Source organism: Bacillus rossius, chromosome 15, assembly GCF_032445375.1.
Source record: "Bacillus rossius redtenbacheri isolate Brsri chromosome 15, Brsri_v3, whole genome shotgun sequence".
Classification (NCBI taxonomy): domain Eukaryota; kingdom Metazoa; phylum Arthropoda; class Insecta; order Phasmatodea; family Bacillidae; genus Bacillus; species Bacillus rossius.
Window position 1 is genome coordinate 42831986 of NC_086342.1, and position 25459 is coordinate 42857444.

General features: G+C 36.3%; 1 protein-coding gene across 1 annotated transcript in view; it reads right to left on the reverse strand.

Annotated features, from left to right (window-relative positions):
* The window catches only part of LOC134539266 (uncharacterized), a 98947-nt gene that overhangs the window by 39968 nt on the left and 33520 nt on the right, over positions 1-25459 (reverse strand). The window contains exons 12-13 of the mRNA XM_063381090.1: positions 25343-25426; positions 14687-14749 (exon numbers count right to left, since the gene is read on the reverse strand). Coding sequence (XP_063237160.1) covers positions 14687-14749; positions 25343-25426 — 147 coding nt within the window. The remainder of the gene's footprint in view (positions 1-14686; positions 14750-25342; positions 25427-25459) is intronic.

Here is a 25459-nt window from a genome sequence, read left to right on the forward strand (position 1 = left end):
AATCTTTGGTATTTATTTATTTATTTAGTATTTGTTGCATGCCTACCTACAGCTTATGGCCTTGGGTGGTAGGCACGATACAAACAACACAGATACATACAGACAGAACAAAACAATACAAAATACAAGACAACAAAACAAAATGATACACACAACATGCAACATTTAAGAATTAGTAAATAATTTTTTTGTAAATTTTATAATGTAGAAAATAAGAATAACACAAAAAAAACTAACTTGAAACAATATGATTATTAACGATAAGAAAGAAAAAAAAATTAAGTTAGGAATAGTTGTATTTTTTTAAATTTTATTTTGCTATCTAATTCAGGAAATAACCTTGCATATTTATTGTAATTTTTAGTTATTCTGTTTAATAGATCATTTGTTTTACTTAACGTACAAATTAAAGATTGATTACAACTATTGAAAGTAGGTATTCTAATTCCAGTGTTGTGAAGAAAATAGTTACAATTAATTGTATTTTTGTAACAATTGTGTACAAATAATGCATCTAATATTTCTCTTCTTAATGGTAAGGAACCAAGAAGGGAGTGTAAATCTACATTTAGATTAATGTTACTTTTTAGGTTTATAATTTTGATCAGTTTGAATTGTATTTTATCCAATTTGTCACTATCTGATTTATTAATGTTATTCCAAATCAAAGAACCATATTCAAATTTAGATCTCACCAAGAATATATAAAGACTAGTGTTGAATCTAAATTAGATGCATTAAATGTGATATATTTAATCAACGCTAACATTTTATTAGCATTTGATCTAAGTGTTTCAATATGATTGTGAAAGAATAATTTTGAATCTAGCAAAATACCTAAGTCTCTGACACAGTTTGATTTTGCAATAGTACGATTGTCTAGTTTATATTCAAATACAATAGGATGATATTATCTTGAGAAGGTTATTGTGGTGGTTTTACTATAGTTAAGTTTAACGAGATTAGTCTTACACCATGCAACAACAGAAGAAATGTCATGTTGAAGTAAGTGACAGTCATTTAATGAAGTAATTTTTCTATATATTTTTAGGTCATCTGCAAATAACAGACCAACAGAATAATTTAGTGCTTTGGTTATATCATCAATAAAAATGTTGAAAAGAAGGGGAGAAAGGGTACCACCTTGAGGTACTCCAGAGTTTGCCATATGTAAATCAGATTTAGTTTTATTAATAGAAACAAAGTATTTCCTATCTTTCAAATAGCTGCCAAACCATTTTATATATTTGTCGCTCAATCCCATAATGGATAATTTGCTGAGTAATATCTGATGGTTTACTGTATCAAAAGCCTTTGCTAAATCAAAATAGCAAGCATCCACTTGGCCTCGGGTTATCACTTCAGAATAAATTGGATTTATGAAAGTTATCAGATTGGTAGTAGTAGATTTGCCAATTCTGAAACCATGCTGACAATAAGATAGTTTATTTTTGAGATTGAAATCAAGGTCCTTAAATATTATTTTATCAAAAACTTTAGCAAATCCATTTAAAAGAGAAATAGGCCTATAATTTGTGACATTAAATTTACTACCTTTTTTATGTATAAGAATGACCTTGGCAGTTTTCCATATATTGGGGTAGATGCTGTTTTTAATACTGCTATTGAATATAAACTGAAGGTTAGGAACAAGAACCAAAAAGCATCCTTTTATTATGAAATTAGGAATACCATCTGGACCTGTTGACATAGTAGATTTCAAGGATTTGATCCCCCAAAGTACAAGACTCTCAGTAATAGTGGACATAGGAATGGAGCAAGCAGTATTATCAGATATCAAAGGAGTGCTGTTATTGGCTGGAATTACATAACGCTAGAAAAATAGTTCGCAAAACTGTTTGCAATACAAAATCAGTGGCGTAGCATGGGTGGGGCGGAGGGGGCGGCCCGCCCCGGGCGGCAGCCCGCGGGGGCGGGTCGCCGGTGAAGCGGGTTGAGATCTGATCTATGATTCATTCATTACATGTGTCAGACACACTATAATGTTACATTTTTATCTCAAATTTTGCGCACCAACTATTTTTTAATATTTATTTAAAAGAAAAACTGCGAAATCACTGACAGAGCTCTTTATAACGTTTGTTTGTTTACATAGGAACGGCAACATCGCATCACGCCACGCGCGAGCCGAGTTGAGCGGCACTCCTTATTATGTTAATTACTCATACAAAATCTTTTGTTTCACGCGTCTGCCCGTGTCGATGCCTCTCTTTCGCACTCATTGAATTTAGTACTACGCATTGTACTGTAAAGTTTGACCTTAACCCAGGGCAAACCAAACAACTTCCGCAAACCGGGACACAGTAAAACTCCTATATTTCCCCGTACCGCGAGCGCAGGTAAACCCAAAAAAATATTAAAACCCAAACTAATAGCAGGCTTAAAAAATACTAATAAGGTTGCGAACAGTGAGAGGAGGCAGCAAGTTAAAAAGACGCAACATTTATATGACAACATTTAATAAATATATATATCATAAAATCGTTTCATCACAAATCGGCGCATCCATCATAAAATACATACCCTATTACTACTTATAAAATAATAGCTATATAATAATACTAAAAAAATACTTTAACAATTCCCCCAAAAAATTATAATTTGATCATATACTTCGGAGCTCCGAAAATTAAATATAATTACCAAAAAGGCATTAAAAATATATAAGAACATCTTAATACAAATACAAATACGCACAGATTTACCTGTAGCAACGAGGACTAAGTGTGGATAAGTGTGCTCAGAAACTCTGCGCTTTGAAAACCCTCTTAGTGGAAAGTAGAGACCGTTTCGTGCAAGAAGCAATTGACTTTGCTAAGACTCTCTGCGAAAAACTCGGAATCGAACTCAAAACGAGAATTCGCAGGAAAAAACGCATGCATGGCGATGAATCTTCTGAAGATGCAGCTTTGTCTCACGAACAGGAAATCCGTCGAGAGATTATCGCATCATTCGACAGGATCATTCAAGAAATGACGACTCGATTCCAGCAAATTCAAGAAATATCGGACAAGTTCGGATTTTTGATGCCAGCGAAACTTTTGGACAGCAAGTTCGAGTGTGATCTTTCCCATGTATTAGAAGACATCGACAAGGACGAGTTTCAGATGAAACGGAAGCGTCTTCAGCAGTTTGTTGTTGTTGCCTGTTCTGAATCAGAGGAAGATATAAGTGGTAAAGGACCACTGGAGCTCCTCCAGTTCATTCAAAAACTGAATCTCGGAATTTCGGTTCCAAATATAGTCATCTTGATTCGTATATATTTGACTTTGGCGATTAGTGTTGCAAGTTGTGAGAGAAGTTTTTCGAAGTTGAAGCTAATAAAAAATTACCTCAGATCTACTATGAGCTCCGCTAGACTATCAAACTTGGCTATAAGGTCGATTGAACAAGAATTGGCTGCTAATATTGATTTTGACAAAGTTATTTCTGACTTCGCTGCTCATAAGGCCCGTAGAATCCGCTTGTAAAACCGCTCATCCTATTTTAACTTCAATAAAAGGTACCTCATTGCATGTGAAATTTAATTTTAATCAAGCACCTATAGAATGGGGGCGGCAAAATTGGTCTCCCGCCCCAGGCGCCGAGATGGCACGCTACGTCACTGTACAAAATGTGTCATTAGTGACAGTATCATTGACCTTGAGAGAGAATGGCTGATTGTATCCTTCTTTCATGATTTTTATGTAATGCCAAAATTTTTTTGGATTTGTTTGATGTTGTTTAGAGTTTGTAACCAAAAATTTTTGTCTCTTGAAATGAGATATTTAGCCTCTTTACGTTTCTGCGAAAATAGAGCATAGTAATAAGGTTCATGTTTCTTTTGTATAATTTATGGAAATGTTTTTTATGTTTTAGTGTTCGTATAAGTTGCTTTGAGTACCAATGCGGGTAACTATAAGTAGTTTTCACAGTGACAGGAATGTAACTCATAATATATTGATTAACTGTAGTAGTTAGAATGTCTACCATAATATTCATGCCAATGCGTTCCAGGAAACATACCAGCTCCTCACTTACATGTCACCTCCGCTCCACTGTCAATAAGTGCAGCCACTTCTTGCCCATATATATTTAGGTTGATTTGTGGGCAGACCGTATGGAATTGTGGTACTATGCCCTTGTCCGTCTCTTTGTACAAAAAATCCCTTTCATTATCTCTCAACATTACGGTACACACGAACTTACGGTAGCTTATACAGCTATATATACATCTCACATTGGTCACCCCTGAGTCTGGAGGTCGGGTTTCAGTGCGGGGCGATCCTACAAAAACCCTTTCTAGTTTAAAGTGCCCGTCGACACTCGCGCATCCTGCGAGTCTGGCACGGTCCTGTTGTTGTTGTACCATGTACTGGTACCTGCAGCTTCCTGGACTGCCGACTTGAACTCTGCCGCAACAGGGTTGTCTAGCAGATAGTGTGGACGTGCTCCATGCTGATTCGTTGCTCCTGGTTGTTGGCTCTGGCGAAACATCCTGTTGGGCGACGCCGGTTGCTCAGACGGGTGGCTGAAATGGGCCTTGCCTCCACCGCTATCTGTCGTCTTGGGGCTTCGGTAGTATGGCAGGCGGGAATCTTCGCGTTGGTTGTGGTACTGCCTCTCTTTCATCCTGCGATGCTGGTTGTAATGGTATTCCCTCTCGTCATCAGACGAGGCACGACGACCGAAGTTGCGGGATTCCCTGGGTGGCCGTTGCTCCGGCGAGTTGGACTGCCTCCTCTCTTCGTAACTGGCACTCTTCCTGGCTCGTTCTGCCCCTTCTTCGCCGCTGTGGTATCCCCTGTTGCTGGGCCACCAGGTGCGCTTCCGGTTGTAGGGTGCCTTCTGATATCTGTTGTGGTAGTGCACACCGTTACCACGAGGTGCTTCCCCCCTTGCCTGCCAGCTCATGTAGTTGACTGCGGCCTGGCGCTCCGGTTTCTGTTTTCCCTCACGGCCTTGCCAGTAAGGGTTGACCTGGTGCTGCTTCTGGTGAGGTGGTGCTCGGTCTGCCTCCTCTGTCCTGGGTACTACTCGATCCAGTTTCTCGAGCTTATCGTAGTTGAGCAGCCGGTCACGGAACTCAGTGACATCACGGTAGTGTAGGCCAGACAACTGCTTCTAAGTCCAAATACCTGGTATTGTCGTACATAGCAGACAAGTGTGCCTCTAGAGATGTGCCCTTCCTTGGATCATATTTCTCTGTGTGGAGTTGTGCCCTCAGGTTACTCTGGATTCTGATGTTCCAGTATTGTAGTCTGAACAGTTCCCTGAACTGGTCGAAGCTGTGGGTGTTGGTGCTAGTCAGCTCCCACCAATAGAATGCTTAACCCTTTAACGCGTTGTTCAGGCATTTCAAAATCTCTCCGTCGGTTAGGTTAAACATGGCTGCATATTCCTTGAATTTTCTGAGGAATCTCATAGGACTCTCATTGGCTCTGCCAGTGAAAGTAGGCATGGCGTCTGTCCACAGCTTTGCTGGATGGTGCATGAGAGCAACCGGGTCCAAATGGCGCTCTGTTGTTGTAGGTGCTCTAGGTACAACTGATGCCCTAGTCTCTGCAGGCTGTCTGGGTAGTGACTCTGCAGTGTGGATGTCACAACTGCACCCAGGTGTGGTGTACAGCTGTCTACCTGTACCTGTAGGTGGCACTTCAGGTGCCTCTCGCTGTGTACTACCAGTTGTGTCAGGTGTACGGCTCTGGCTTACAGTTAAATTCTGCAGGCAATCTCGTAGGTTAGATGTCGCTACCTCTATGTCTTCCAGCCTAACCTCGAGCGTCGAGTCTGCCCATGCAGCTCGTCCCTCATGCTCGCCTTACTGCGTTGACAAAACTCCCTCAGACCATGTTGTTCCAGCGTCACATTCTTGCGAATGGATAGTAGTTGTGTTTCCAACTCCCCTACTCGCTCACTTGTCTGGGTCACTTTCTCCACTACCTGCTCAATTTCCCTTTGCTGCTGTACCAGCTTCTCCTCTATGCTATGTTCCAGACTCTGTAAACTAGAGCAAGTCAGACCTAGTTTCGCCTCCATTTGTTCTGCGTGTTCCGTTTGCTTGGAGAATTGTGCCATGATCCTGCTCTCAGATTGTTCTGTCTGCTTTGTGAGTAATTCCGCCTGCCTAGACAGTTGTTGGAACATCTGTTGGAGCATCTGTGTTAGGTCAGGACTTAATGTGGATGTTCCTGGTGTAGTGGTTGGTATGTCATGTTCTTGTGTTATCTCTCCTGTGGGACGAGGTGACACTGGCCGCCCTAACCTCTCACTATGCTGTGTGGGTGAGTGTGTAGGTGCATTCATTCCCCTTGTTTCGGGTGAACTACAGTCCTCCACGGCTGTCGATGTGTCACTGTCTGATCTGTGTGTAGTGGGACACTCTTCACATACACTGTTGGATCTGCGTTGTATGTCTGCTGAGCCATTGTGTAAGATCTTTAACACGACTACAATTGCCAATTACACAAACTATCCTGTCCACTTTAAAGTTCAATTAAATGCTTGCATGTAAACAAACCTAGCAGATTTGACACAAGCAAATCGGGCCCCACTAGTTGAGTTGCCACTCTGAAAACTATAAGTGTGTATAGTTCATGAACTATTATCTGCACTAAACTGTTGTCAGATTTAATAATATTATAAACAATAAATAGTTCTCTCTGGATATTAATTACTCTGATTATTAATACTCTGTCGAGCATAGACTCTTTGGTTAAATTCAAATATGTATCTGGGCGCCACCCTTATGTAGTGTGGTACATAAGACAAAAAAAAAAAAAAAGGAAAGAATTTCACACTCCAAATCTAGAATTGGCATGAGATTGACAACAGGTCAATTAAGGTCATTATGAAAACAAGCATATACACAGAAAAATGATAACAGGGTAACATAGGATTTGACAAATAATCTTTAATCAGATAAAATATAGATAAGGGAGCATTCAAGTATTACGTAACACAATTTTTTGATATTTTTGACCCCCCTCCCCCCCATGCAATGCGCCGTAACATTTTTCTGTAACCCCCCTCCCCCCTAGTAAAACGTTACGTAACCCCAAGTGACCATTTTTACCTAAAAGTCACAATTATGTGGCGTAACGTACCGGAATAAGTCACTAAAATACCTTTGTTATTGTTTTAATCGCGTTAATGTTATTTATTAACATTTGAAATGTCTTGTTTTTAAAAGCAAGAGCTTTCTAATGTTTTTTTTTGTCCTAATAAATTTTTACTACTCAATCATACATTTAGCAATCATACATTTAATTACGTCGTTTTCCTGACTTGGCTCTGTCCTTACACACTTTTTGCTTTATCCGCCACTGTTCTTCTCATGCATTCTCCTATGTTAGCGTTTTACTAATAAAGCTTTTAAAATTAAACAACAAATTTTATTTCTAATAATTATTTTTACCTTTGGCAATGCAATTACAAACATAAAACTAACTGCAATAAAATATATTTGTCAAAATATAATCGTATTTAAGAATACGATCGAACGAAAATGAAAAACATTTAAAATAAAATTAGCCATAATTAAAATAAGTAGATTGTAAAAAAAAACAATTCAATTGGAGTTTTACTGCTCCTCTGTCCATGGGTTTGCCAGCCACTCAGATTCTTTCATTACTGGCATCCGGAGAGCAGACGAAGAGGGTTCCGGAATTGTTAACCCGCTTGCATCAACTTCGTCTTCGTCCAGCCAATCGGCATCCTCAGACGATGTTTCACAGCGACGCACAATGCAGAGAAGCTCATTTGCCCTTCTTGCAGCAAGTCGCTGTGGCCGTACTCAACTTTCACGAAGGTCTTGGGCAGTCTTGCCATGCATGTAACGATTGTGCATTTGCACACTCTTGTGGGATGTAAAAAAAACCTACAGGTTGAACATACTCGGTTCTTTAGGTCGGATTGTACTGATGGGCAAAAGAAATCGTAAGGCATCTGTTTAAACCCTTCTAGAGGAGGCGACAGATCAACAGACAACCTCACAAGAAGTGGCGAAAACTTGCATGATCCTCTATCTATCTGACAAGGTACCACGAACTTGTTTGCGGTTTGAAGGATTGGGCAGGGTGGCGGCAGGAAAGTTTCTGGAAAGACAGATTTTAATGCACTCCTCAAGCGGGAACAGCAGGATTCATCCGCGCATTTAATAACTTGCAAGAAATATTGCGATTCACGGACGTGAGCGCTATACCACACCATATTAGGTTCTGCTGGATCCTGCAAGTTATCTTCAGGGTTTCTATATTCCGCCGAAACATCGTAGTTGTCAATTTTCATACAGTCGGGCGAGTGCTTGGAGCACATAAACGAAAAGGGTTGCCATATTGGGAGAACAAAATACGAACAATTCAATCGGGAATCCTCCATAAAAAATAAACAAAAAGGGTTGCCAACTTGGGAGATTTTAATTCACTAGTTTTTTTTATTAACCTTTCAGACCAATCGTCTTTCGTACCACATCATTACTGTTGTGATGAGAGAAAATCTCACACATAGAAAACAGTGTATTTTGAATATAAATACCTATATAATTTCTAATATGGCGATTGGAGTCTACGTTGACAACCGAAGTATAACGAAGCCATCCGAATAGAGGTATTTTTTTTTTAACTACTTTACTGGAGTGACGAGAAAAACTATCACAGCTGTTGATAAATATATATATGAATCAGGAATTTGCAAAAGGTACAAAGTCCACTTTTTAGCGAAAATGAGTTATAACCATGAAAATGATCTATGAAGTAAGGGCTATCTGTTCAGCAGGAAAAGGTCCAAAGTCCAATACATTAAGCACAGTTAAATGCACTATGAATTTTTAGGGAATTTGCAAAAGGTCTCATGTCCTGGACATGGCACCTTTTGAAAATGAAAAGTATATGTCGTGGACTTGATACTTTTTTTCAAATGAAATATTTGTGAGGTTCCTTCATAGAGATAATATTTTATGGAGTGGTAACAGCATTATATACAAATAAGCAAAATATGTTTATGATTTCTTGTTATGTAAGCTTCACTCTATATAGTAAAACCTCTATGGTTGTAGGAACAACAGTTGGCAACAGTGGCATTTTATCGTAATTATTTTGTTTACATTTAGTTAACATTGTTTTGTTTTCTGAATGGAACACATACAGTCGAAAATGGATAGCAACTGTACTAAGAAACGAAAAGGTGTAAGAAATGATGATAGTTATAAGCGAAATATGATAAAAAAGGCAAAAATAAAGGGTTTGCCTCACACAAACCATGCAGGAAAAGAAATTCGTGCCAGACAAACGGGATCCCAATGCAAGTAAGTGAACCTTTCAGTACATAAAAATGCAATCATACCCAACATAACCTACGTGTAAAGATATTAACATTATATTATTGTATAAACCTAAAACATCGTGTTTATTCGACATTTTTGTGTGTGCTATTGTAAGATTATTAATTTGTTCTAATAAAATATGTTATGTTTCTTACAGCTGCAAGAAACGGTGCTTTGGACATTTTACTGAGTACCAGCAAATTGATGTGATCCAAAGGATAAATGGCTACGACACAAAGAATGAGCAAGATATTTACCTCCAAGGATTAATCCAATCAGTACCTATTCAGCGGAGGCGACCCCGAAGTGGTGAGGGCTCAACAAAGGCAAATTCTTTCATTTATAATGTAGTATGTGATTCTGAAAGGATCAAAGTTTGCCGCAATGCTTTTATTGCCTTACATGGTATTACGGCAAAACGCGTACGCCGTTTATGTACATTACTTTCACAAGGTAAAATCCCAAAAGAAAAACGTGGAAAACATAGAAATGGAAGAGAAATAGCAGGTGAAGAGCTGAGAAAAATCCACGAACATATTGAATCCTTTCCGGTACATGAGTCTCATTACTCGTCTAGAGATGTATTTTATTTAGATGCTAGGCTCAATGTAACCAAAATGTATGGTATGTTTAAAGAACAGAATCCAACTTCTAAAGTCTCTTACAAATACTACACAAAATATTTCAGAGACAACTTTTCCCTTTCATTCGGCCAACCGCAAGTAGATACGTGTTCGAAATGTGAACAACTGTCAGCCAAATTAAAGAATCCACATCTGACGGCTGGTATGAAGGGTGTTGCGGAGACTGAGAAACTAGTGCATCTTAGGAAAGCAAACAAATTTCACCATCAAATGAAACTTGTTACAGAAATGTGTGCGAAAGATGACAGTATTGCAGGAATAGTTATTGATTTCATGCAAAATGTACCACTGCCACATATTCCTGTTCAAGAAATATTTTATTTGCGCCAATTGTGGGTTTTTGTATGCAACATTCACGATCTGAGGACTGGGAAGTCAGTGTTTTATATTTATCACGAAGGCCAAGCACACAAAGGACCAAACGAGGTGTGTTCATTCATTCTCGATTATATTGCGACGTACATTAAGTCAAATGTTAGAGAACTACATGTATTCTCAGACGGCTGCCCTGGTCAAAACCGAAATAATACAAATAATACAGTTTCACGGTTCATGATGGCTTTAACTGATACAGGCAGATTTCAGAACATCCACCAGTACTTTCCACAGCGTGGACATTCATACCTGCCATGCGACAGGAATTTTGCAGTTGTTAAAAGAGCTATCAAACACATTGATAGAATTTATACTCCTAAAGAGTATGTAGAAATCATTGTCAGCTCTTCCGCCAAAAACAACTTTGAAGTGAAAATGGTTGACTCGTACGATATCCTAGATTTTAAGGGATGGTGGCCTTCGTGTTATAAAAGAACAGCTACCTCGTTAGAAACATCCAAACGAGAAGTACCAAGAGATCGAAAGGAACACTTCACTATTTCCAAATATTATGACTGTACATACACATCAGATGCAAAAGGTACTGTAAGTGTGAGCGAACATATTAATGGACTTATTCGGCATACGTTTTACCTAAGCCTCCCATACAAAAATGACATCCCTACACAACCAACAAGACACGCATATCCAGAAGGACATGTTGCAATCAGGAAGGAAAAACTCCTCGATATTGCGAAATGTAAGCAGTACGTTACAGTAAGTGAAGAAGCTATAGCATTTTATGAAGATGTGCTTCGTTTGCCAGTCACAATGGACAATCACTAAGTGCTACCTACTGTTTCCAGAACTAATATCATTCATTGCTAACATGTGTTTTCAATTATTATATCTCTTAAATACATAGAGTAACATTTTTGTTTCATTTTCAGAAGTGATGCCAGTGACAGTTTAGGGTTATATTTGTAAAAGGGCATAAGTCCAGCAGATTTAAATATTTGTACATATGTTATTTTACGATGTAACACAATTATTATCATGTGCCATCATTTCTGTAGTATTATGGTGTGTATACAAAATTCCATTTAATGCTAGAATTATATGGCCACATGCAAACCAGTTTTTTGTGTTTTTCTCACAATTCATGTTTTTGGACATGCGACCTTCTGCAAATACCTGATTCATATATTTTTTTTTTGCTTTACGTTTGGAGTTAAAAAAAAAAAACAATATTCACTAATCTTGTAAAGCAAGCAGAAGCAATTTTGTGAAGGTAAAAAAAAATTTAAGCTATCATGCCATTTGAAATTTTGAGAAAAAAAAGTTTTAAAAAATGCGTGAAACAATCTGTCTCTACGCGACCGTTCTGAAGGGTTAAAAAAAAAAAAATGTTTCGTAACGCGTAGGTCAAACCCCCCTCCCTTCCCTGTAACGCATCGTAACGTTTTACAAGACCTCCCCCCCTCCCCCTAAATTCGTTACGTAATACTTGAACGCTCCCTAATTAATGGTTGGACCAGTGGTATACTATTATGTTATCTTAAATAACAGGAGGTATGTTGCACACATGAAAAAAACACAACATAAGTTCATACAGTTCAAATTAATTATGTCTGTTGATCTCAATCTAGAATCGAATTTAGTGTGAGAAAAAAAATGTTTATTTACTATCTTCGTAATTTAACTTAATTTTAGTGTACCTCGGCTGAATTCAGTGTATAGTTGTGGTAGAGCATCATGAGAGCTCCGTCTCATTTCACCTCTGGGTTAGAACTAATTAAAGTGAAGATCAGAATTTGTAATTGGCTTTAACAAATGTTTATCTCAATAAGTCTTTAATGTGTTCAGCACAAAACTCAATATTTATATGTCCGTCGGCAATGTTAAAATACGTTAATGCAGAAATACGTTTCTTTCAAAATAGCATCATGAGTCAGTATTTTACTCACAGTAATTCACTCCTCATTACACGTCATACAGGACGTGCCCTATTTATATTCAGACGACGATTGAAAACATCCTAGTAATAGGATGATCTAATTAGCTCGCAGATAATTCAGATTTTTAAGGGGATTGAAACCCAGGCTATCTAGCCAACGCCGTCGTTATTCCAAGACTTTTCTCTTAATTTTAGTAATGACGCTTATCTTAAGTAACATGGCCTCTCATTGGCCAAGACACAAAGATCGTTGACTTAATTATCACATCAAAACACAATACAGACACTTAACAATACAACTTAATATGCTAAAATGTCTTAAATTTAAAACTTGACTTTTCAACAATGAAAGTTCTGTTATGCAAATTACGTAGAAAAAGTTCAATTTGCCGTTTCAGTCAATTGCTCCCTAGAGGGGTCTTGCTAATTGAGCTTCAAGTCACTTGGGCTACGCCATAGAATATGGTAGTCGTAGATATGTCCAAATACACAACAATAGAGCAAAACATAAAAATGTAAACAAATAATAACAATAATTAAAAAATGTTATTTATAATAAAAACAATACTTTTTCTGTGCGTGGGACAGTCATGTAACAGCACAGTACGATGTTTTATTCTGTGGATTCTTCGGATGTGAGAAAAGCACTATCAATGTCAATACAATCTTCCCACATTTCCGGTGCTGCTAAAGAATCTGAATTTAGGTTTCGTGACCACAAAGATAAAGGGACGTCATCTTCATCAAATTCATGTTTTGCTGTTTGAACAGGTAAACCGTCGTGGTTCCCAATCAATCCAGCATGTTTGAAACAGCTGTGAATGGTACTTTGTGACATTTCATTCATGGTTCATTAACCATCAGAATTGCATCTAGCACCGTTATTTTCGTAGAACAGTTGTTTTCATTAGCATCAAGACAATTAATCATTTTGAGCACAAGGTTTTTTTCTAAAATTAGTTTTCAGTCATCGTATTATTCCCTGATCCATTGGCTGTAGTACTGATGTTGTATTAGGCGGAAGTAAAGCAAGTGTTATAGACTTAAAATCAGTAACATTAGGATGCGCCGGGCGATTATCAACCATAATAAAATAATTTTCTTCTTCTTCACCAAATCACGATCGATCCCAAATTCGAAGCCATTTTTCAAAATGCTCTGACGTCATCCAAGCTCTACAATTGTTAGCATAATCGACAGGTAACGATTTGACACTGCTAAAACATCTTGGTTTTTGTGACTTTCCAATAACAAGCAATTTATTTTTCTCTGTGCCACTCATATTTGCTGCTACCATGAAAGTTATTCTGTCTTTTAACAACTTGCCTCCACTATAATTCTCACCTTTAAATGTCAAAGTTTTGTCCAGCATTAATTAGTAAAACAGTCGTTTCATCAACATTAAAAATCTCATCATCAGAAAATTGTCTTTGTAGATTGGGCCACACAGACGTCAACCAGTTAGTTGTTGAATTTTGATTAACAGATGGAGATTCACCGACAAATTTTCCCGCCACAATGTTATGTCGAACTTTAAAACGACTGATCAAGCTTGCAGAACAATTAAAGTCGAGAATACCAAAATGCGTGGCAAAAATATTTGCCATTTCCTGTAGCATAGGGCCGCTTACAAGTATTCCCTTGTTTCTCGTGATTTAAAACCACTGAATTAAAGCTTGATCAACATTTTCTTGTCGCGATTTTCGAAGTCTCTTCGGTTTCTAAACATTTGAATTGAATGACTGCTTAATCCGGTTCTTGTTTTTGAAAATCATTGATATTGTCGAATGACCCACGCCAAATTTCTTTGGGAGAGAAGAGTTTGATTCTTCATTTTCTAATCTGCATATAATTGCACCTTTCTCATCAATTGTAAATGCTTTATGGCGATTAGATGACATTATATCCACAGAAATCACAAACAACAATGCGTGACCTTCAAGTGTCAATTACTCACTGAGGTTCAAAACAAAAACGAGCCACGTGCCACGTCATCGGGAATTAACGAACATTGCCGAAGGTGTAAATAATCATGTCGGTCATTATTACCGGACATAAATGATTAAAAATGGGTCAAAATAAGAGACATGTCACTGTAAGCAAAGTCATTATATCCGACTTATTAACAGAGAATTTTATATGAAAACCAAATTTCGTTGTGTTATTACGTCATAATAGGCGGTTCGTCAATATAGGCGGAGTCATAATAAACAGATTCTACTGTATTATGTTTCTCAACTAAATATTTAATAAACTAACAGTTTTATTTTTTTAGGTTTTAAGGGGTTAAGGAATATTATAAGGGAAACTCCTTGCAATCGTCATGACTTCCTAAAATTAATTCACTTTCCTTTACGTTAAAAATTAGTAAGTATATTCTTATGTTTTGAGTTTAGGCCATTAATGATTCATTTTTCAAGCATTTATGAATTAATTCAAAAATATTACCTTTTTAAGGTTAGATACATTTTCTTCATCCTTGAACTGAATATTTGTTTGAAGCTGCTGAGCCTGTACAAAAAGAAGAAAATATTATAAATACAAAAAAATTAAAGCCTGAAATAAATAATCATTATAGGCATGCTTAATGTGCATGCTATAGCCACGAACAAAAAAGTTTTAAATTTTTTTTGCGTAAAGTGATTACCTACTAACACAATATGCCATAAAATAAATTTGATGAATTTATTTTTCAAAATTTAACAATGATATATGTTTGTAGCTCTGCAACAAATAGGCACATCATGCCCCTTACAACACGGATCTGGCAGCAGTGAACACATGGTCGATGATTGCAGTCTCCTGAATGAAGAGAGGGTGGCGGAGTGACAGGTGGGATCCTGCCAGAGCGGTGGCCAACCCAGCTTATGAGTGGAATGAGGTGCAGTATCTATGTTTAAACAAATGTAATCTCTTGTCCAAATTTATTTTACTAAACTGCTATTACATGTATTTTTTCATAAATAAATAATTTTTTAAAACTTTTAATTTTGGTGGCACATCATAACTACAGAGAAAATCCAAAAAAATAAATTTAATACACTATTATTGTCCTATATGTCCTAATGTATCACCAGGGGCCTATTTCATAAACACAGTAATAATATTAGTTCCTAAATAGCAGTGAAATAAAAAGTAGCTAGTAGTGCAAAAAATTCTGTTTTATAAACAAATTTCGTACTCTACTAAAAGAGAGCACTACTTTGGCCTGTTACATAAACACACTAATAATATTAGCTCCTACATAGCAGTGAAATAAAAAGCAGCTAGTAGAGTAATAAATTCTGTTTCATAAACAAAGTTCATGCTCTACTGAAAGAAAGTACTACTTTTATTATTTTAGTAGTCAGCTGATGATGATGTTTTTTTGTTTATGTTTATGTTATATATGATTACTGTTACATCCACAAATCCTCATCCTGTCTTACTACCGAACGACGCGATTACAATGCACAACCGAGACACAGTTTATACGAAATAAATATAAGTGAAATGTCTAAGAGGCATCTGAAAAATAGGAATTGCGAAAATTTTCTCAGGAAAATGTTGGAAAATAAGGAAAGGTCTTCAATCCAATTCCATTCTGTCACACAAAGAACTGTTTCGGAACACACGAGCCAGGATTTGTGTATGGAGGGTGTTAAGAAGCATGCCCCCCCCCTCCCCCTTCCGTATTAAAGCAGGGGGTCCGGGCGTCCTCCCCGGGAAAATGTGGATTTTAAGGTGTAAAATAGTGCTATTTTAGCAGTTTTCGGTACTTAAATTTAAATATTGTAATGGTAAAAATTTTATTAATTTTAATATGAAATTTGTTCGAGTGATGAATAAGAAATTAATTAAGGATTTGGTGCTGGGGGGGGGGGGGGGGGGTTGAACCCCTAAACCCCCTCCCCCCCCCCCCCTGGCTACGCCCCTGGCAACACAGTGGTATTGCACACCACTGCCAAGCCAGTGCAGTGCTATTTGGAGTTTTGTTTAGCTGAAAGTGCCTGGTTTCTTGCTGTTGGATGGGATAACATAGCCTCAATGCTTGTCAACACATAATTAAAAACACCACGTGTTAATTTAAAACGTTCATTGTACTCATATAATTCCTCTAACAACCTATAGCTTTTCCTTTCATGAAAAAATCTAGGACGTCTTACTATAACATCATCTTCACTTTCACTAGAATCTGAGGATTCCATTATTTAACAAACTTTTGTAACCCACAAACCTGAGTCTACCAATAGTTTTAACTTATAAAATAATTTATCATGGAGTCAACACTGATAAATTTCAGTGCTATTAAACAGTCCTAATTATAAGTGTCTGAAGTTTATGAAACAATCTTGGTTTTGAACTTCTAATATTACTCGTTATTAGGAGTCCTGCACTACTAGCTACTTTTTTACACTACTAGCTTTATGAAACAGAATATAAAATTAGGAACTACTTTTATTACTCATCACTCCTAATTAGGAGACTAATAAGTTTTAATTTTTATGAAACACAACTTGAAATTAGCAGCTACTTTTATTACTCCTCACTCCTAATTAGGAGACTAATAAGTTTTATGAAACAGGGCCCAGGGCCCTATTTCATAAAACTTATTAGTCTCATAATTAGGAGTCAGTAGTCATAGAAGTACTAATTATAATTTTTGTTTCATAAAACTAGTAGTGTAAAAAAGTAGCTAGTAGTGTAGGACTCCTAATAATGAGTGATAAAATGAGTTCAAAATCAAGAGTGTTTCATAAACTTCAAACACAAATATATTGCACTGATTATTAGCACTGAAATTTATCAATCTTGGCTCTATAATAAATCATTTTAAGAGTCATCAATTTTTTAGAGAACAGCAGTGGTAGCTGTTTGTGTAGTACAAAAATTTAACAAAGAAAATGGAATCTTCAGATTCTAGTGGAAGTGAAGATGATGATGTAATAGTAAGAAGTCCGAAACATTTTCAAGAAAGGAAAACCTATACGTTAGAGGAAACAATGAGTACAATGAACGTGTAAGGTTAACACGTGGTGTTTTTAATTATGTGCTCACAAGCATTGAACCTTTTTATTCCATCCAACAGCACGGAACCAGGCACTTTCACCTAAGCAACCACTGCAAATAGCACTACACTGGCTTGGCAGTGGTGTGCAATACCACTGCATAGCAGACATGCACAATATTTCTACAGCTACTATCTGTGGGGCAATTGGCATAGTCTTTGTCGTTTATGACTAAACCAGAGGTGCCCACCCACCCCCCCCACCCACAAACACTATGACTCACCCCCCCTGCCCGAAATTTTTTATGCCATTTTCTCAATGATTTACCCTACTCAATTATTTTATAATATTATACTTTTTTAGTATTATATTTTATCACATTTTGCATTAATTAAAACTGATTTTCTAATAATAATTTTGGTCATATCAGGTAATATTTCCATCCTGAACCGACAGATGATATGGAATTATTTTTTGGGGAAACGCATCACTGTTCAAAAAAGTGTTTAAAATTGAAAAAAAGATAGTTAGAATAATAAATGGTAAGACACAAAGGACTCACTGCAAACCATTGTTTAAACAATGAAATATTATGACTTTTCCTTGCCTGTACATTTTTCATACTATACTTTACACAATGCGTAACTCCACAGTAATATCAAATAGTAATATACACAGTTATCAAACTAGAAATAGATGTGATTTACATTTAATCACACATAGAACAAAACTATTTTCACAAGGACCCTACTACAGTAGTATCAAACTAATTAATAAATTACCAACTGAAATTAAGGAAATTGTCCATTTAAAAAGGTTTAAACAAGAACTAAAGAAATATTTTGTAAAAAAATCATTTTATTCAGTTGAAGAATACCTTAGGGTATAAGCATATTAATATGCTGGTTTTTGTATTTCAGCAAGTATGGTGGTTAGGATGTATCAGCAACCTAAATAATATTGCCAAGACAAAGATTGTAGTATCCAGCAGTGTGGTTATGTTTTGTATTTAAGATTTGTGTTTGTCTATATGTTTTAATTTTTTGTTTGTATTTTGTATATTGACAACTCCCTTCTAGTATGTACTAGAGAAAACAGGAGGCAAACAAATAAATAAATAAAAATAAATGCCAAACTGCTTTTGTTGAGGAAAGTGCGGGGTTGTCAATTTAATTTACAAGATCCCTTTCAATCTTCTAAGCACCAGAAACGTATTTTCACATTAGAAGCTATAATTATGTAAATAATATATACATTTTTCTCATCTTTTAACCACCCCCCCCCCCCCCCCCTGAAATTTTAATGACGCAGTCTGCGTCGTCACCCCCCCTTGTGGGCACCCCTGACTAAACCGATTGCTACTGCATAATCACGTATTTCTGTCCGACACAACTTCTTCACATCTTTTGTTAAAGTGCCAGAAAATGCACCAAACAGAACATCTTTATTCTGGAAAATTTTCATATTTCCTTTTTTTAAGTTCCTTCTCTTTTAGCCAGTTTTACACAATGTTCAAAAATGTAAACATCAAAATATTACCCACCAACATCAGCTGACTCATGGAGGTAAGAAGTTAGGGAGTGGTTGTTTGGCGTGGATGCTGAAGTCATTTTGCTTTTTGGGACACGCCCACTAATGCGACCAAAACAAACGGCGAATACAAGTTTGAAATGGTGTTTTTAATGAAATAAAACAATGTCATGTTGTGCTTATGGTTGTACGAATAGGCTAGCGAAAAAGCAGACGGGAATTACATTTCACAAGTAAGTTTATATCAAACAAGGAGCTTCTATTATTGAAGTGGTGAGATGAATAAGAGAAGACAAGACATGTCTCAAGAAAGATGAAATAGTTATAGTAGCAGGTGGAAATTACGTGTTCAAGAAAGAATAAAAAAAATTCGTGTTGTGCTTATGGTTGTACAAATAGGCTAGCGAAAAAGCAGACGGGAATTACATTTCACAAGTAAGTTTATATCAAACCAGGAGCTTCTATAATTGAAATGGTGAGAGGAATAAGAGAAGACAAGACATGTCTCAAGAAAGAAGATGAGATAGTTATAGTAGCAGGTGGAAATTACGTGTTAAAGAAACAATCAAAAACTGTGTATCTCAGTTTGAAATATGTATTACCTTCATTATGTAACACAAAAGTGGCGGTATGTACAATCCCACACAGATTTGACTTGATGGATAACTCATGTGTAAATATAGGGATAAGGAAAACTAATGAAAAAATTCTGACTCTGTAGTAAGTACAATTTTGTACGAGTAGGTATATTTTGCTGATGACACAAATCTTCTTATAACTCCAGAAAAATATTGGAATTAAAAAATAAAACTGAATTTGAAATAATTAACTTGAATAAGTGGTTTGATGCAAATAATTTAAAACTTGAAATAATTAACTTGAATAAGTGGTTTGATGCAAATAATTTAAAACTTAATATAAATAAAACAAAATTTATTAAATTTGGTAATAAAAGACTGCTCGATCAAGTATTATCTGAATTTCAGAATCAAGCGATAAGTCAAACTGAATCAACTAAATTCTTGGGCTTACATATTGATGATAAACTAAAATGGAATGAACATATCAATCAAACTATTCATAAATTAAGTAAAGCTTGCTACGCCCTCAGAATTCTTAGCCAAATTATAGACAGAAATTCTCTACGAACTGCATACATTGCACTTTTTCACACACACATGGTATATGTAATTGAAATATGGGGTAAGTGTAGTAATAGTATTAAAATTTTTAGATTGCAAAAAAAAGCCATATGTATTATATGTTTAGCTGATACAAGAGCCTCATGTAAACCTTTATTTACTGAGTGGAATATATTCCCTTTTTTTTCGTAATATATTTATAGGTTGCTCTTATTTGTAAAATTGTAAATAATTTTGTAGAATCTGAACATACTGGACCATATATCACAAGATATAACTATAAACTGAAACCAAAATTCCACACTTAAGAGGTATAACACTATTTAATAAACTACCACCTAAAGAAATTATATTACTACAAAATTTTAATGAATTCAAAAAAGTTGTTAGAGAATACATCAAAGGAAAAAAATATTTATTTAGCTGGTGAAATAACACCTTGTAATGACAATATAAATAATATGTAATTTGCTGTATAATTAATAGGACACCCTACAAATGATTCAGAGTATATTAAATGAAAAATATGTACTGTTTGTTGTGTTGTGTAAATTGTGAAAATTATAAAATTTGTGATTATTTGTTGAAAGTGTAGATTAGCAAAATTCATTATAATTGTAAACTTGATTATTTTATTGCAATTTTAACTATGTTTAATTTTTGTTTATAATATGACAAGGTCGATATCCCTTGAGCTGTTGGCTCATGTAGGGATCTGCAGGTGGATTGGAAAAAAAAAAAAAAATGAAATAAAATAGATTGTGTTATCTGCATGAAACCATAATATATTTTCCATTGATTTTTGTTGTCCAAATTATATACATTTATGTAATGTCTTGTTATTTGTTAATAAATTATAGTTTTTACTTCAGTACGTCTTGTTTTGTAGTTGATTTCGCATAATTTCACCCTATTTTAAATTTGCAACACTGTGCTACCAACTTGCTTTTACCAAAGCCCAATAATGTACCAATTTTATCGTCGACGATTATAAGACTTAACTTAAAAAATATGGTGAGGAAATGGATGAGGAGAAGTGATTTAATCTGTAAAACATTTCACTTTTAGTTTTATGCAGTGTGGTTTAGTATCATTTTGTTCTAAAATTCCCTCGGCGTAACTTTTCCGTAATTAAAGTAATAAAAATCAATTTCGAAAATATTTCTTTCGAAGTAGTCAAATGTGGATAGTGTTTGATTAGGCTAGGTTAGTAACAACACTAGATTGTAGGTTAGGTTAGTATAGCTACATTAAAAATGCTGTAAAATATTTTTAGTGTTTTTCAGGAATTACCAATTTAAGATGTACCAGTTGCCAGAGGGAAATGCTGAAAATTCATTAATTGCACAGAAAGATAGAGGTGGAATAACATACCCGTCTAAGGACGTGCAAAGTATTTGTAAGACGAAAAGACATTTTTTTCCTCTTTGAATCAGCATATGCATGACATGTCCCCATTGAATAATCATATTGTTTATTTGACAAAAGCAGTTTCTGATAAGTATGTTTGTATAAGGTTCAATTATTTTGCTAAGAATATAATTTAAACTAGTGATTCTGTTCAAAAGATGTTTACAAAGACAATTTTGTTTAAGGGTCAATGAGAATTTTTGCAGTCAAACTTCTAGTAGCTATGTATGCATTCTTCCTTTTGAGCTTCAAGTGATCTTGTTATTCCATTCAAGAATAACTGTTTTACCTATTACAAATCAGAAACATAAGTATTTTTTGTATTTATATGCAGTCTTAGTAAGTATTGATTGGTTATTGCTACATAGTGTTTATGTGTGTCATCAAGTAAGGGAAACCAAGAAAAAAACTTGACAAAAATAATTAGGTTTCCTAGAAAAAATTTCTATGAACTAATTTTTGCAAATCTATAGTTGAATGGATATGAATATTAGGGAAATTGTGGGTAAATATTGCCCCCTATGAGAACAAAAAATACAAAAATATAATTTTTGATTTAAATACGTATATCTTCACTAGCATTTTATAATCCTCACTGATCTCAAAGAAGCTTAAGGCACACATTCAAGGCTAAAATTGTGGGATGAAAAATAATTAAAACGTAGACAGTATAAATATATAACACTTGGAATCGCTATAGTAAAAAAAAAAAGTTGCAAATGTAATCACTGCAACATTGCTGCAGGTAGGCATGTGTGCCCTCTGTTATTACTGTTACTTTACAGTACTGGCTCCTAAAGTGAAATATTCGTGCAAAGGACTAATTTAGCTCTGAAGAAACTACTGGTATGTTTACTATTGCGTGGCCACTGCAATAAATAAATATATAAATAAAATGCAAAAGTTGTAGCATGTACAAGTTAATATAGGCGAGTGGGCTCGTGACAGCTAATCCATCCATACACATAGGCCTAATAATTATGACGAGAATTTAAATATCAGTTAATTTGTTCATTTCGTTTACAGTAACATGTAGGTAATAAGCTAATATCTTTAACATTGTAATAGTCCGATAAATGAAATGACGAAAAAAAACCTTCTTTAAGCACAAATAATGTAAACAAGGGTACTATAATGTTATTGACACAACATACTGCCTAAATAACATCAATGCACCCTACCTGAATGCTGTTAAGTAAGCAATAAATTAATTTTATAACCCATTTCGTCATTACATATATCGGGATTTATTGCCTTATTTCTACTAAAAAATCACACGTTACAGTCTTGCAACACTACATTATATTTCATTTCATAATCTTAACAAGATAAACTTGCACATATACGCCGTTGGTAGCTAATATCGGATTAACAAAATACAGTATTCTGCATTTAAATGCATTGCAACCAGTGATGTTTTGCTCTCACAAGGGGGCGTGGTCGCTTTTTGTTTTGACTTCAACTGTTAACACAGCAGAGATTACACACACCTACTCCCTAACTTCTTAACTCCATGAGCTGACTATTAAACTAATAAAATTAGTGAACTATTTCAGCAGTCCTTCAACTTTGTTTATGAAACACAAATTTCTACACTAATAGCTACTTTTTATTTCACTACTATTTAGGAACTAATATTATTACTGTGTTTATGAAATAAGGAATCACCTTTATTTTAAGTCATTTTTCTAAACAAATACCGGTACATAACCTGTATGGTATATTTTACTATCAATACAGTACAATAAAAAGATATGACTTGAATGATTTAAAATAAATAATACTTATGAAATGGGAGGTCACTTTCATAATATTTTAAAAACCAAAAACAGAAAAAAATCTAGGTTACATAAAAACTGCAGTTTGTACATATGCATTAAGGAAAAAACACTCATGGTAATTATTTCATTTTAACCTCGCTTCTTCAATCTCTCAAATCATAGTTGTTTTATGTTCACAGATAACAAACAAGTCAAGTGCAGTTTCACTTGCCTGTGAGATTGAAAAAAAAAAATTAAAACTTGGGTGGTAATTGCCGTATTTGCGTGGAATGACTTAGACTGTTGTTGTTCCAAGCTCTCAGTCCCGGGCGGCCGGATAGAGCCGCAGGATAGAGCTAAGTTCAGCTCAGTTTTCTGAGATATACTTTAAACTATCTGTGTGTAGAACATCTGATTCTAAAAAATTTTTTAACATTCGTGAAAAAAGCCATAAGAAAAACAAAGGAAAATCTTTTCTTTTCTGTACAGCTAGATTTTTGGTAAATTTATAAAATTGGTTGCTGAGTAGTGCCGCAAATTTGAAATATTTGGCACAAATTTATTTTTCACCTAAATTCAGTAATATAAACTTTGTTAGTCCATTGTTCATCCTGATCAAATCTTTTCTACTAGAGTCCCGCGACGCTTTCCCAGCGCTGCACCCGAGACCCTGATGTGATTTCACCAAACTAGGTTTAGCCATCATTTTTCTTCCCGCCTCGGGCCACGAACGCGACCAGTAGCAGTGTCCGGCTCTGTGACCGAGAGTGCTTTTCTCAGGGTCCTCCCAGGGCGGCCCACTTCCCAGAGCTCGGCTGAGGTTGGCAGCTCCAGTCATGCCTCATTCTAATGTTCCAGGGCTGTCGGGCACGCATCAGCACCCGGCCTAAGACTTTCCTCACGAGCCATCTTTTCCAGGAACCTCTCCCAGAGCAACGGTCGGGACCATTGAGCTCCCGAGGCCGCGAGGACATATCGCTGGCCGGGGCAAGGCCTGCTTGCGCCATCGCCGGGCGGCGAGGCGAACTAACTTACCTTAGTTCGGCGCTTGAGCGAGACCCTCTCTCTGGTTCCCATTTAGCCCGACAGAGCGCGATCCAGTTGGTCCCATAAGAGCCAGGCTTACGCGAGTCCCCCTCGTGGGACTCCTGCGCACTAACCCTGAGTAGGTTACGCATGTTCCCCGACAGAGAGCACTGCTTTCAGAACGTGATTAGCCTTCGATGCCCCTTAAGTTAGGCCATCAGCAACTTTGTTATTTATTTCTTCAGGCCCGCGGCACGAGCCTTCCGCGCGCTTCCTCCAGCCAATCAGAGACTAGTTCCCCCACTCCCTAGGCCTCCGGGCCTCTAGCCTAAGTTCTATGCAGCCCGATGCACTGATTGATTCGTCCTTCTGTCGTCACCGCGGTCGCATCTCTTCAGTGATTATTGCCCGCGACTTGCCTCGCCGTGACTAAATTAAGGGCTGTGATCCCTGGAGTCCAGGAGCGACCCCAAGTTTTCTTATGTTTTTATCTTCTAGTTTGCCAGTGGTTTAGTTCGGGTTACTAGGTAATCCTGTTAGCATGACTCGTGTGCAGCTTCCGAGGGAGTGGTTTGCTTCATTCCACCCCCAGGATGTGGGGTTCAAGAAGTGTTCCTCTGGCTCAAGTCCATCCCGGAATACAACTAGATGTTATGTATTTCCCTCTGGACAGATTTCTACGAGACTCTCCCGCTTCCAGTCACCGCAAGTGAACAGTCAACGATCAAATATTGTGAAATCAAATTATAAATAGTTCGGCACTGGTTGGGCTAGTATATGTTTGAAATTTCCTAATTAATTTTTTATTGTAAAAACCTATTTTGTTATATTTGAACCATTCATAATCGATTTGCAATAAATAATTTCTGACGGGATCCCCCACCCCCCGGCAATTAATTCTGATCAGTGTAGTTTTGTAATGTCTGATATTATGAAAAGAAAATAATTAAAACCATAATTAACAATAAAAAGGGTAAGCTTTAAGCAACTTCTTTTTTTATTACTTCCAATACAATCAACTTTCTACTTCCTATTGTGAGAAGTAAGTTATTTTTTTAATGTTACTCCCTTGTGTGCCTCTGGGTATACTTCCAGGCAGCTTCCAGGGCATTTATAACAAAATTAATACAATGTTTTCTTTAACCACATACGGACAGTAATAAAGTTTACACATCACAAATAGGAAATAATTAGGTGTAAAGAACTAGCATGGTACGACATCTATCAACTTAAACATACAGAACTCACCAAACTGGTTACACGTGTTACAGTGTCTGTGGAGTCGTCAATTAGTTTCTGAGACCTCTTCAGTCTGTCCTCTAAGTCTTGAACCTGAAGGATCACGTAATCTAAGGTTTTGGACAT